This window comes from Sminthopsis crassicaudata, chromosome 4 (assembly GCF_048593235.1).
Source record: "Sminthopsis crassicaudata isolate SCR6 chromosome 4, ASM4859323v1, whole genome shotgun sequence".
Lineage (NCBI taxonomy): Eukaryota > Metazoa > Chordata > Mammalia > Dasyuromorphia > Dasyuridae > Sminthopsis > Sminthopsis crassicaudata.
The window spans coordinates 113,014,674-113,030,273 of record NC_133620.1 but is presented as its reverse complement, the minus strand read 5'-3'; the positions used below and the strand labels follow the sequence as shown (position 1 = coordinate 113,030,273).

Sequence of the window (15,600 nt, the reverse complement as noted above, 5' to 3'; positions counted from 1 at the left end):
TGCTGATGTTATTATTATTCTTACTGTTAGATCCATTGTCAGGAGGCATGAGTAACGATCCCAATACCTAATCTTTTAGAAAATTAAAATTTTCTTTTTCTCTAATGATAGTTTTAGAGACTACCCTTCTAAAGAGAAAGGAATGCAAAGTCAACCACTTCAGAGAGGATTTTTTTTTTTTTAATGTTCTAGGGCATTTAAAACAAATACTAGAGATTATTGCCCATATGTTTTTAATGACCCATAATTGTTCACTCAAGCAAATACCATCATTTGTAAATCACTTAATGTTTGTAAAACAATTGGATAAACCCCACTTGGAGTGCCCCATGGGTCATTTCAAGCCATTTGGCCCTATTAATAAAATTAAAACAATTGGAGGAAATATTACAAATGCTTTCAAATAGGCTTTCATATTATGATGTCCATATGTATGCATTATTTCAGTGTAGGAGAGATATAATAGAGAGTAAAGATTTGACATATATTTTTATTTTGAGAATCCATGCTAATTCACATCATTCAGTCCTTTCACTGCCAAACTGTAAAAGTCCATTAAGTGACTGAAAGGAATATACAAATTATCCACTGGCACTTCAGGCAAGAGTTTAACATATACCCTGTTATTCTGTCCGCCAGCTAGCTGCAAGATTCTATTAAGCAGTAAGTGAGAAAATTATATTGCCTGCAAACTAATTGTACAAAAGACTCTGAAATAAGTAATCAGAGTCTGGTCCTTTCTGAAAAGCATCCAGGAGATATTATAAATTGCTTTATCACTCTTGTCAGAATGGTTAAAAACCTAAACCAAAACCAGAGCTTCCATGTTGATCTGGTTCCCTGTACAGCATAGGTAACTTCCCCAGCCATTTATCGACAAAACTCGGTAAACTCTAGTCATGTCATTAGTAGCTGACCAATTCAGTCCCTGGTATCATCAAACAAATTTATCCCAGAAAACAGCAAGCTATAATCCAAGTAAATCCTATAGCTGAAATTGACAGCCTATTGTATGAACAATAACACATACCTCTCTGAATAATGACTGTCCAGTGTTAATAACTCAGGTGTCCACATTTGCTATTGGAAATATTTTTGTCTGTTCTTCAGTTTTTAGTACATTCAAGAAAAGCAAGTGGACTCTAGAGATCTTGTGATCCACTGGGTATAATACATCTGAACTGTTACCACAGTACATATAACAATGTTACACAGGTGCTTAGGACAGCACATTTTTAGTATAATTCACTTTCTTGTTGAACAGGGAAAAAAAAAGCACCAGGGAAGATTTTTCAAGAATTTCATAGACCCAGACAGCATCCAAAGAACCCATTGAGTAACTGCCTTTTAACCAACCAGAAATGATCTAAATAATTTGATATGAGCAGTAGAGAATTAGTGGGAATTGGAGAGGCTTTCTTTTGGTAAGAAAGTTATTTAAAATGACAAACAGTTTCAATTTCCAAATATAGAATCTGCTTCCCCTTTGTTGACAGACTCATTTCTTCATTGAATTTGCAATTATTTAGATGTTAGTAATTAGGGGAGCATTGTTCAAGACCTTTTTCTGACAGTTTAAAGATGTCTCTGCACCTAATTTTTCTTAACTGTAAGGTGGAGTTATTTGTAACCAGTCAAAGGAATGTTGCAAAAATTGAAACAATGTAATGATTTTAAATATACTTTCTATGGGTCCTATGATTCAATTATTATTGTCTAATGTTTTTTACACCATCAAAGTTATTTTCAATATCCCACTTCCTCTCTCACCTAAAACACCATCCTAAATATGATACTTTTAAGACAAAGGAAAAAAAAAAGGGGGGGGGGAATGGAAATCAGAACAATTGGTTGAAAAAATCCAAAAATGTGCAATGTGTAACACCTGGAGTCCTCCCACATACATGAAAGGGATAGGTTGAAGGTATCTTTTCATATCTTCAATTGAATCTTATTTGATCTATATAATTTTGTTATAGTTACTTTCATTTTTTTTTTTTCTTTGTCATTATACTTTCCTCTTCCATTAGTGTAGCCACCAATTGGCTCTGCTTACTTAACTATATATTAGTTCATGTAGATCTTTCCATGGTTCTCTATATTCCTTATACCCATTACTTACATGTGTTGGTGCTTTGTCTGTGTGTGTGTTTTTTTTTTTTTTTTTTTTTTTTTATTTCCCTTCTAATTCTCTTTTTGATAATTTGTCCTTGACTTTGTGTTTACCTTAATTTGTTTTCTAGTTATTTTTGTATTGTCCTATTGTCCTGTTCTCCAGGTTTCCATACTTTTCCCCCAATAATTTGGAAATGATCATTCCTTGTGCCTTTAATATTGGTTCATAAAAGAATAACAAGCTTTTCTTGTATTTTTATTTTTCCTTTCAGTAATTTCCCCAATTATCTGGAGACTTAATCTTTTAGTAGTTTCATGTATTCAGAATATAGCCATGAACCCAGAAGGAAGGAAAAACATTTTTAAGAAAATGTCTAAGGTCTCATAACAACTGAAATCTCTTATTACACAGCTAATGTACTTTACTCAGCACAAGTAACTGGCTTTATTTTGTACACAACTATAACAAGTTTTGGTTATTTGTTTTCCCCAGGCTGTAATTAATTAGAGACAACTCAATTAGTGGCTTAGATAGATGGCTAGTAAGAAACAGCAGACACCTTAAAGTTAAGGATACTCAAGAATTTAAAAAAAAAAAATAAAACATTAAAAACTATTAAGATTTCTCTAAAAAAGGGCCCTAAATTATGAAACTGACACCAAGAAAAGTTAAATGACATACTTGTTAAAGTTTGGAAAACATAGAAAAGTATTGCTGGAACAGGGATTGGGTCTCTGTTCTTAACCTCTGCTTGTATAAATTAATCTGTCTCCTTTATAAAAACTTAGCCTGGGGCCTTTAGTGTAGGAGCTCCTAGTTTTGTATCCCTCATTAACTGCTGGGATGGCATTTTATTACCCTTGGTAATTGATGTCCATAAGAATGATTTCTACTTCCTGAAATTGTTGAATTATTCTTTGTATGCTAAGTTTTAGATAATAAGGATATATTTGGATTTGAGGGATAAATGTGCATATAGGGTTATTCAAGATGCTATTTTCTAGGTGTCTGGGTTCCTGGAATAGATATTTCTCCCTTGGCAATTTATCTCTAAATTAGAGTCTGAGAAAGTTATTTGTATATGTTCAGAGATTTTTCAGCCTATACTTTGTCAGTACAGGTATCCAGTTAATAAATCACTGGCTAGATTTGAACTCAGATCCTTCATCCTCTGAGACCCACATTAAACTATCTCACCTCACTAAAAGATGATTCATTTTAGAATATATTCTTTCAATAATGATGAAACAGTTTTTAAAGTTTTTCATTAAAGCAAGAATCAATTGCCACTTGGACCATTTACTTCTTTGCACATTTCATATTGGCAGTTATTATGACAACTGTGAGGGAAAAGAACATGTACTGAATAATACTAGACTAGACATCAAAAAGCATGGATTTGGTTTCACTCTATAAATTCTATTTCCTAATGTGGCAAGTTTGGCATGCTTTAAAATAATATACTTATTTTAGGATGCCAATGTTATAAAATATATTAAAAAGGAAAGGGATAGAGTTATTAAAAATGTTTTAAGAATGTAGTGAGTTCAAGGAAGTTAAGAGTCATGACCATAAAGGTGGAATGCCTAGTTTTAGCTATATTGAATTTGAGATAAGGATGGAATAGCCAATTAGAAATATCCAACACATAGTTTTAAAAATGTAAGACTGGAGCCTTTTATGAGGAAGTGAAACTTTCATGCTTTTCATTCTGATTTTCAGGTATTAACCCCTTAAGACAATGCTCTGTTTTTAATGATTCTGTTGATAAACAGATTATTACAGCCATCAATTACATTTTGTCTTCCACACACCATTTTTTCTTTTCTGATAATGTTCAACTTGTGTGACTTGTGTGTTTTGGTGGTGTAATTCAACCCCACCTCAGAGCAATTAGGTAATGCAGTGGATGGAGAACTGGACTTGAAATCGGGAAGACTCATCTTCAAAAGTTCAATTCTAGACTCAAATATTTACTGGTTATGTGACTTTACACAAGCTACTCTGTTTACCTCAGGTATCTTAATTGCTCATTTGTAAAATGAGCTGGACAAGAAAATATCAAAAAAAAAAAAAAACTAAATGGGGTCACAAAAAGTCTGTAGATTTTTTTGACTGTAGAATGACTGACCAAAACAAAGCAAAAATAACTGATTTTTATTATTACCTTTATCCCTCCCCTCCTTTATATTCACCCCTCTGCCAAACCTTGGGAGAAGTCATGAAGGGAATGAAAGTAGGAAGGGAAATGTCCTTTCTTTTTTATTTGATTTTCCAATTATCCTCCTGGTGTAAAACCTGTTGGTTTTGTTTATTACTGTGGTTGTTATTAGTATCATTTTGAAAAAAATTCAGTTATTATGTTGAAAGCTAGCTGGTTTTATTTTTGAAATGCTTTGAGTTAGTGTTAATTTAGTAAAAGATTTTTTTGATGGGTTTATCTCAGGTTATATTGTACAGGCCTCTTTATCATGAATACTTAACCAATTTTCAATAGGTATAAGTGGTTTAAGTATTACTTCCTGTTGAATTAGTAGCTGCTGAGCATTTTGAGTCTTTGTGCAGGTCTGCAATCCGCTAATGTGATATTTAATGAGGAGACATCAGTCTGGAGAAAGGTAGTCAATATAAATCAGTGTTTACAAAGTGTGATTAACTCTGAAATATTTCATCAATGCTGTGGTCCCAGGCAGACTCTATGCTAATTACTTGAATCTGCGCATGTTTCAGGGGACTTTGACGGACCCTGAGTGCTGCAAACACGGAGCAGCAAAATTGCAATTATGCTCGGACTGTCTCTGATGACAATTTATGCATTTGGTGTGATGACCTCCTCCTTCCCAAGAGGACAATAAACAGAATGCATTTTCATTAAGATACTAATGTACTTAATAACAGGGGGAAAGGGTTAGGGAAAAAGAAGAGACCTTTAAAGCAGTATGTGACAGAGTTGATAGGGAAGGATCCTTTATTTTAAAAGCAGTTTCTTTGGGCTGTAGTTAGCCCCAAACTGTCCTGTTGAATAGCATTGTTATTAATTCAATGCATTATTGCTCAGGAACAATTGAACAAATATTTATTGAAGGCCTGCTGTATTCAGAATTCTGTTAGCCACAGAAAGGGTAATTTACATGAGTAATAACAATTTATTGATTATCTTACTTTGAACAGAACACCAGAGGGTGAAGAAAAGTTTCAATAAGAAAAGTTCCTTCCTAAAAAAGTTTCCATTGAAGGGAATGGAGGGAGGAGGGAAAGGAAATAGCAGTACATAGAACTACAGAACACACTATCAATAAATCTATTAGAGTTAAGTAAATAAATGCTATTGAAGATTTGACTGAAGAGGCTTTAATGTTCACTACAAAGAGAATTCATCTAAAATTCACATAAAATTATACATTAAACTGTAACAGGTAACAATAAATAAATCCAAGTAGCAGAAAATATCATTTCTTAACCATTTGTTTTTGTGCAAAAACTTTCAGGAATTAGGGAGTTTTGCCTTGATTTACTTCAAAATTTATAGATATGAATTTAAACTTATAAATTGGAAGCACAGGATGTATCATTCAACTCACTCATTATCAAAAAGCATGATGGTGAATTTTCTCTAAGAGTGTCCTTAATTTCCAAACAATCTTATTTCTATATTGATGATGTTTTCAAAAACATTTAGTAATCTCACCGATATTATAAGAATGCTTTAGTTGTTAATAATGACCAAAAATCTAAACCAAAGCAATAGTTTTATAATAGGGAGATACACACACACACACACACACACACACACACACACACACACACACACACATATACACACGCACAATCATGTAAATTACCTATTTCAAGATTTTGGAGGGGTAGGAGCCAAGGAGACTTTGCATGGATATGGTAAAAATATTAATTTTAAATAGATAGCAATTTTTTTAAAGCTTCAACTCATATCTTCCCCCATCCTACATTTTATTTCATATTTCTGACCAGACACAAATCTTAGTCTCCCCTGTGTCATTTATTTCTTTATTCCTCTTATGCTTATGTCTCTTAGTGAGTTCTTTGTGGTCTTAGTGTTGACTTTGGTTCCATGTGTTAGTTTTTTTTGTTTGTTTGTTTGCCATTTCCTCTGGGATATTGATGTTTTTACCCACAAAATTTTGGCTCATAGCACTTTTTTCTCCAATTACTGTGCTGCAGGTAATATAGAATACAGCTGCCCAGCTACAAATGAATGTGAAATCACAAAACGCAGACGCAAATCCTGCCAGGCCTGCCGTTTCATGAAGTGTCTAAAAGTTGGCATGCTGAAGGAAGGTAAGAATTTTCTCATTCCACAGCTCTACATTTTTACTTGAAAGGGTAAGTGCGACTTGGTTAACAACATTACAGTTTTCTTGAAAACTGGAAGAAATTGTACAGTGGTAAGTATAAATGTCATAGTCGGGGGGGAGGAATAAATAAAATCTGCCCCTTTACTCTTGAATATTTTGATAGTATACAACTAAAGTGTTTTCTCTCTCAAGGAGGATACCAAGTAGGATACTTGGGATAGTCCACAGAAATCACCAGGTATGCTTTATTGATTCTGAATACTCTCTGTTTACAAAAGGTTAAATTCAGAGAAAGAGCTATATTTTGTACCAATGACAATGCCATCAAGCCTTTTCTCCCTTTATTACTTTGTGCTGATTTGCATGAAAATTCACATTTTGATCTTGGCTTTCCATTGCTGTTGGCCAACTCCCCTTCATCCCCACTTCCCCAACATTTTTTGAATTAGTTTCTGAATAAGAGGAACTTGAGAAAAAACTAAATAATCTGAAAAAATACTCATTTTTATTCTTTTCTCATGCTTTCAAATTCCTCTTTATAACTTTTTTGGAAAAGCAAGGTCTTTGATCTACAACAAATCAAGGGAAAAAAAAAACTTTATTAAAAAAAAAAAATGAACCTGTCTCATCTAAGGTAATAGAGAAATTCTTCCTGGCTTCTTGTAGTCCACATGTAACTTGATTATTTTTTACGTGTGCGGTTGCTATTTAGATTCTACTCTTGTCATCAGCACATTCTAAATAAAAAATACAATCTCAGTATATTTAAATCTTGGGACAAAAGTTTTAAATAAATGCATTCACTAGTTGTAGGAAGAGCAAGGGTGAAACCCTAGTAATAAAAAAAAAGATAGGGAAGTTAGATACTACGTTTCATAGTTAGATAAATAATTACTTCCCTTTCTTACCTAATAAGAATGTCTTCTTCCTTAGATCTTACCTGGGATTTTGCTGACTCCTTCGGGTGGTTTCCTTATTTGCTAATTTAAATTTTAGCATCTCTCCTAATTTTAAGCTGAAAAACAAAAACAGTTCTTTATTTTTGAAGGAAAATATGGAACTTTGATTATGTAACTATGTGGGTGGAGGAAGGAGGTAGGAAGTCTCTCTGATCTGATCTGAGATTTCATTAAGTTACAGGACACTCACTGAGGAAATTCTTTTTTTTTCTGATACAGAACAGCAATTGATTTGTATAATAGGTATGTAAAATAATTTCTTAGAAGGAATAAGCTTCATATAAGAAGCCAGAATTGAAGTTCTGTCTAGTTGTTCAAATAAAGACCCTTTTTATTTATTTTTTTATTACCTTTCACTATGCCAAATTAACTTCATGGAGCTATTATATAGGAACACAACATACATTTCATTTTCCCTTTTCAGTAATAATTATGAATCCTTTTGTCACTTTCTGTCTTCCCCAAATGATAAACTAATTACCAAGCAAAACCAAAATAAAACAAAAAACCAACATCCAAGTTCACCCACACTTCACTCTGCAATATTACATTAATACCCATAAACACAAGAGTTCTTTCTACTAGTAGGACAAGGCAGAAAGATTATCAGCATCTGAATTAGTAAGAAGAAAAGGAATTAAACTTTTTCTGGGAAGCTTATTAGTTGAGCAGTTTTGGATGCTGACTTTTGTCACAGTGCTTTCAAATTGAAATCCTTCCTAAGAAAAAATCATCTATAATGCTAGAACTTTAAGCTTATAGAAGCCTAGTTCTTCAGTATCAAAATTAATCTACCAAGAGTCCCCTTAAGATGCAACATTTCTCTCTTTGAGTCATGAGAATGCCAACATACCACCATTTCTTGCAAATAAGTTTTTTTGTTCATTTGTTTGGTGCTATTCCATGGGAAGCTTTTGCATTGTCAGTTTTTGAAAATGAAACCTCCTAAGTCATCAAACCATACATTGCACAAAATGTGCTTCTTTTTACCTTTCTCCTAATTTGATTTTTCCTTATAAAGGGACTAGAGAGAAAGCTTGTCTCCATTTTAGGAAATTAGATACTGGATTTTTAGAGGAACTTTGGTAATATTTTTTTTCAGATTTTTTTTAATTGTGGAGGAGGATATTATAACTAATGAATAAATTATAACCAATCAATAGTTTACTTTCTTAAATATATTCATTTACTTATAAAGGTAATATTTATATTTATTTAATTTGTTGTTTAATTGTGGTATTTTCAGTACTTAGGAGAACATTTTAAGGCATGATCCTACTTCCAATTATATTCGGCACTCTGTGCATGTGTGTTTATGTATGAGAAAAATATTAATTTAATTATGCATTTGCAACTTCTAAGTATCTTTTTTCCTTTTCTAATATTGAATGTAAAAAATTATTTTTTCACTTAAAACAATCCTTCCCTCTTTGATATGGTGTAGCGTTTTTTCTGAACTTTTGAAAGCTTGATAAGAGTGTTTGAAGTTATGAACGATTTTGCATAAAGTGTTTGCTTAAGGCAAATAGAAATATTTAATTCATACCTTTTTAATTTCTTTTATCAAATCTTGAGTAGGTTCACTTTTTTAACAGGGAACGGACACTTCTGTTATAATCAGGTAATTTTTATACTTTCAAATTTGCCTCCATTTAAATGGTAAAATAGACATCATATGTTAGGACTGATTGTTTGGAAAATACTTTGTATTTGTTTGCTTTTATACCAAAAATGTCAGGGAAATATTATATTACATACTGCATTTCATTTGGCCATCCCCTTGGCACTAAACTTGCCTTTGGTACCTGGAGAGAGTAATACTGTCTTAAATATATCTTTATGGATGGAGAGGGATTTCAGTCCCATGCAGTATGTCAGAGATCATGATGCAGTAAATCTATTCAAATGTAAACCTGTTCAATTCAATTACCAGCATATAATAAAATTTGCTCTACAACCCCCACGTTGACCACAGTGGTTCATACAGGCTGATGGCACAGTAGGCCTAGAAATTGGCAAGACAAAAATCTATTTTTACCAATAAATGAAATCATTCTAGACTACAATTTTTATTTAACTCTTCTTGTAATCTTGCATGGCATTCTAAATAATGATGCCAAAAGTAAATCAACAGTATCTGTTTTAGAATTTTCCTTTTCCTTTTTTTTTTTTTTAAACTTAATAAATATGAAGGGACATTTCTAGAAAGAAAACAATGTAAAAGAGAGTGGTATATGAAAACTTGAGCTTCTGTTATGTATATTTTAAAATTTATTTAACATAGTAGTTTAAAAATGCTCTGTTTTGGTCAGTTTTAAGCGTTTTTACTTGCTTTTGTATTTCTTTAAAAAAATATTTCATCGATCTTTCTTTTTTTGTTTTGTTTTATTTGTATCAATTTCTTTCCTTACCAAATTGACTCTCCTACTCTGTCTCTCCCCATAGAATACTTCCTATAGATTGTCTGAGAAGTAATGAACTAGAGGGTTTTTAAAAAAGATCTATACCTGATATGATGATTTGAATTCCTTGATTATACTTATTTGTGGTATGTCATAAAACTGTACTTTATTCTTATAAAAGAAAAAGAAATAAAAATTTTCTCTTTATCTTGCTATTTTTAAATAGCAAAATAGCTTTGCTTAATTTTTCTCTCTGGATTTTATAGAGCATGTTCAAATGCCACATATGTGTTCATGTATTGGGAGGGGAAGATTTGTGTGATTGAGTATAGTTGTGATTTTGTCATTTTTTAATTACTAAGACATATTACCTTCTTACTAGAACATTTTGTGTTACAGTTTTCTACTTTTAAAGTAAAAACAAATTTTTAGCAGAAAAACTAAAGATAGAATAGAAGCATGTAGGTTTCAAAGATGGCCAAATAAGCCCTTTTAAGAGGAAGCACTTTGGAAAGCTTGAATGAAAGAGATTTTTTGCCCTTCTTTGTGTGTAAAGTAATACTAATAATCTTTACAAATGTTGATACCATTCTGTACGTCATCAAAGGCCCATCAATTATAACATATCTGGTGTCATTATTTCTGTTTCATTTTTTTCCAGAAGTATTATTCATTTGAATGCAAACTCAAATTTTAATCAGTCAGCCATCAGTATCTGGCCTAGATTTATTTATTTGTTTAAAGGATACCATCAACATTTTGTTAATGTGTCAAGAGCAGTGAAGGAGGTTTTATTAAAACAATTATTAATATTTTATTTTCTCATTAAAAAGGATTTTGAGAATTCCTTGATTTAATCCATAGTAGCTCAGATCTTTGGCAATTGAGCCTTTTGTTTGACTCCTGCAGGTGAAGCCACAGAATCACCTGCTATGTGCTAGAGTTGTATTTTTAACTTAGATCTCTCTTCCCATGAGAAAGTGAGGGTAGAGCCAGTTTATTATGGATTTGCAAGTCTGAAATAGTAATCTTTTACTCTACATTCTCAGACACCCCACCTAACCCAAAATAGATTGATTTGCCAGACTGAGCTAAATCCATCAGAAAATTGTTTTAGCCTACGGCAATGTAATATAGAAATATTACTTTTATATTTCCTTAAAACTATCTTTTTGGTATTTTATATACTGAAGTGATTCTTCCAGAATTCACCAGTGTCCTATGATTCTCTATCCATTGACTTTATGGCATCAGGGACGGAGAATCTTCAGTTTAAAAAGTCAGAGTTGTAGATTGTTTCATGAAACTGTTTATATGAAATTGTTGCCATTTTCTCTCTGTATGTATGTGCATAACTCTCTACTCACCTGAGGAATTTTAAAATAAAATGCAGAGAAATAATTATGACATAATTATATTCTATCATTAAAAATTTAAAAGTGAAGACAGCCAACCTGACTACAACAACATACGTATTTTAGAAAATGTATATTATATATTTTTTTAAAAAATCATTGGTTTATGGAGAAGAAATAGGAAGTAATCCTTTTTTTTTTTTTTTAATTTGAGAAAGTAATACAGAGAAATCAGTATTGGATTATTGGGTCTATTCTTGGTCTTAACACTAGTTCACCTTGGACATAGTCTTTTTTTTTTTTTTTTTTTTTAACATGTAAGATGAAAAAGAGATAAGCTCAAGAATTTTTCTGACTTAGATTGTTAGACTGAGCTAGGCACAAAGCCAGGATGGGTTAACATTTGGAGAAATTGTGGGAGAAGGGATTTTTTTGTCCCTTGCCTCTTCCTTTAAATATGTTTGGAAGCTCTTTCTAAATAGCTCAGCCACATATCCTAATGTGTTTCCTTTATTATGAATTATTTTCTTTCATATCAATATATGAATTCTTTTCCCTATTCATCTGAATTTTACTTCATGTGAATATTTGCATTCAGGTCCTGTTTCTGATACATCCAGGAACCTATGTTAAATCACTTAATCTCTTAATCCCACAGGTAACTCAAAGATATTCCATTCTTTAGAATGTATTAGTTTGAAAAGATGGGAAACTTTCTCAGTGAGAACCCCCCAAGACCAGTAAAATTTGGTTCTTATTTAAAAACCAAAATGCTCTTAAAACAGCACTTAATTTAAAGGATGTATAAATGAAATCATGATGTATGATGCGAGTTGCCTAAAATGATAAGGATAACAATAGGTAGACCCAGATTTGAACTTAACTGCTCTGACTCTAAATTGGGTAGTTTTTCAGGCAAACCATGTTACATACATTATATTTGAATAGTGGGAACAGCTCATTATTGGTATCCAGAAGAACTAGATTCTATTCCTAGAGCCATTAACTTTATGATTTTATTTAAATCACTTAAATTCTTGGACCATGGTTTCCTCATCTATCAAATGGTTTACTTGGATGTTTTTTTATTATTGAAAGATATGTTCCAGTTCTAGCTAGCATTGTCTTAGTCGATCAATAAATATTTACTCTATGATTCTCAACATTTAAATCTTGTAGGAAATTCATTTTTTTCTTTGTAGAATCAGTAAACAAATACAAGCAAGCTTATTTTGCTTTTAATGATTTCCCTTGGGGGAAAAAAGAAAACAACCTCAAAATCCATATATATAACAGGAACCTCACAGCTATTTATTGTTATTTATAAAATTGATTTTGCATCTAATCAGATGAAAATTAAAACTATTAAATTTGTATAAATTAGAAATTTTATTTCTACTCTACTTAATTAAAATTCATTTATTTTTAGCTTCCACCTATATTCCTCACATATTACAGTGCATTTATTTCAAAATACCATTGAAAAGTGACAAGCTTATAGCACTCATGTTACAAATATTATTATCATACCAATCATAATGCTTATTTTTATTTATATAGTACAGCTCTGATTTACGAATGGATTTCTGCTGAGGGCTCTTTTTGCAAATTGTATACTTGGAATCTGTAACATTTTCCTATAGAAAACAGGGCCTGGTTCTTGTGTCATCTGAGAAGATTCTATCTAATGCATATGTTGCTAATGCTTCATTACCTATGACATATAACAAGATTTTTATAGGAAAGTCTATTCCAAGATCTAATGTAGGGTGCCAGGAACACCCGCTATACCTCCAATATTAAAATGAGGTCTTTCTGTTTCCTCATATCCATCTAATTCTCAGACAGTGAAGATCAGTGTCTTCCCCAGCTTCATTATGGGTTTGATCATAACTTACTTGAGCAAAAGTAAGATATGAAAAGACTTAAAGACATAGGGAGGAGAAATATTTGATTAAGAATGATGGTGAGTATATAAATATATAATATAATATCTATTAGAACACATGCTCTCCAGGTCAGGGCCCATATGTTTGTACATTAACATAGTACCTGTCAGATATTAAACACTTAGTAAATGCTTGTTGACTGTAAGAAATAAGAGGAGACCTAATTCAAATACCTTCTAGTCTCTAGGCAAGTCATTTTTAGCTTCTAGGCCTTAATTTTTACACCTGAAAAAAAAAGCACTAAGTTTTATAAGCTCAAGAAGTGCCTTCAAGGTCTAAAAAAATCTATGATCAAATAATAAGAGAAATCTAGCCAGTGGTAGTCAGGAAGAGCTCACTTCATATGATTCCTAAGTGTAAAAGAGAAATATAAAATAACCTCTGTCTACCTACCTCTCAGAATTGTTTTGAGGAGTTTCCTTTGTAGCTTTAATAGTGCTTTTAAATGCTAGCTACACCACTATAAGTAGCTAGAATAGAACTTTAAGGTAAAGAATAGGTTACTTTTTAAGTAGGAGTTATTGGTGGAGACAAATGGCACCACTCTGGAAAATATTGAAATGCAATAATAGATGGTCTTGAGAAACTGATAGATGCTCTTGAGAAAACCCCTAATGGATGGGCTATGAGATATAAAACTGAGGAGGAAGCTTGCTATACAAGGGGAAGGATCATTTCAGCAATCAGCTATCTTAAATTCTACAGTCACAATTAATGTAATGGGACTAGGCTGACAAAAGTATAGGCAAATTGGAAGAAAGATGAAAAGTGAAGATTTACACCAGATGAAGATGGCAGACAAACTCATTTAATTGGGAATTTCAAAGACTTGTTGGTGTTCTCAATCAGTGTAGTAGCATGATTGTGTTAGGGCTGGGGGGCAGGTACCTTATCCCTCCACATCTATTCCAGGATTAGAGAATTTACTTACATGTACATATACCTGATTTTTTCAGTTAATATTTCAAAGCATATTTTTCCCTTTTCCAGTCTTTTAGGATGAATGATATTTTTCTTATATTTTTCATTCTCATGTAATTCCCCCAATAGGTTCCTTATGCTTTTGTGGTCAAGTAACAGTATTCTATATCTAAAGGATGCCTTCTCTTGAACAGATTTTTGCTTTTTGTTTTTGCTTTTTTTCTTTAAGCCTTGCAGAATAAATGCTGATGGAAGTCCTGGGAGTCCTCTGAATTTGCCCTGACAGCCTGGAGCTAATCTCTCTTTTCCCTCTATCTATCCTTGTGCCCATGCCTCCTTTATTTTCTTGTGTGTGTGGTTTTTTCCTTTTTTTTTTTTTTTTTTTTTAATATGAAATACTAGCTAAAAGGGGGTGATGAGGAGTGTAAGTAAAATTGTTTAAGGAAATATGTTTTGTTCAGAATACCTTTCAAGCAACATTGAACATTTTCTAATAAACAGGTTTGTGATCACTTACATTTTGAAGGTAAAATAAAAATGAGCCCACTTAGATTTCTTCACCAAATACTTTCAACAAATCTGTGAGTAAGACATTGCCAAGGTGAATTTCTTTTTCAAGTCTCATATTATTAGGCTGTTAAGTAGAAAACAGAAATTATTGTGAGGGAAGTTTGGGTTCCTACTGCTTTCAAAAAGCAGAACAAAGAGAAAGGGAAAAGCTTTAATGGTATTCAAGGAAAATATTTCTGTGCCAGATGACAGTTAATAGAGCTGCATTGACCTCAGTGGTATTTCTTGTGCTCTCTATTGTAATGTTATCCTTAAGGAGCTCCTTCATTAATGCAGAGTATTAAACAAAGCTCCCGTGTTGTACTATCAAGTGATAACACAGAGTATCTTTTTAGAAGGTTTTTTTTTTGACATTATACCATCTGTGAGAGTGGACCCTTTAATGTGTCATAAAAAGTTTTGATTGCAAGTACAATGCCTGCTTTATTGCTTAGCAATTTATGTGTGTTACAGTTTTCAAACTACAGAAAATGGGGCTGTATCTGTCACAATGAAGATATCTTTAAGAGCTGAATGATAATTTTTTATTATTTAAAAAAAATAATAACGAATTTTTTTATAACTTTCACTTTCAAATATATCCTTTCTTATTATACCCAATCAGCCACTTCTTGTCCCTAAGAAAAGCAATTCAGAAAATCTAATCATTTATATAAACTGAGTTTTGACAGTATGTCTATTTATTATTTCACTACTATAATCTACAATATCTGCAAAATAAGACAGAAGATTATTTTCCCTGAAGTCAAGCTTAGTCATAATTAGATGTTGCTCAGTTTCTTTTGTTCTTTCAGTTTTAATTGTTCTCTTTATATTGTTTTTTTTTTTAGCAAGTTTGGTTGCTTAATTCACTGTGGATCAGTTCATAACTTCTCAGGATTCTCTGAATTTATTTGTGTCTTACAACAATTATAATATTCTGTATTGCTTCATGCACATCGGTTTATTTTGTTCCTTTATAATTAATAAGCCTTTTAGCCCCTGTCTACCCCAGAAT

General features: G+C 32.1%; 1 protein-coding gene across 17 annotated transcripts in view; it reads left to right on the top strand.

The window, feature by feature from the left end:
* The window catches only part of ESRRG (estrogen related receptor gamma), a 657,723-nt gene that overhangs the window by 509,109 nt on the left and 133,014 nt on the right, over positions 1 to 15,600 (top strand). For all 17 annotated transcript variants that reach the window (XM_074309163.1, XM_074309168.1, XM_074309170.1 and 14 more), the window contains one exon: positions 6,314 to 6,430. In XM_074309163.1, the coding sequence (XP_074165264.1) occupies positions 6,314 to 6,430 (117 nt within the window). The remainder of the gene's footprint in view (positions 1 to 6,313; positions 6,431 to 15,600) is intronic.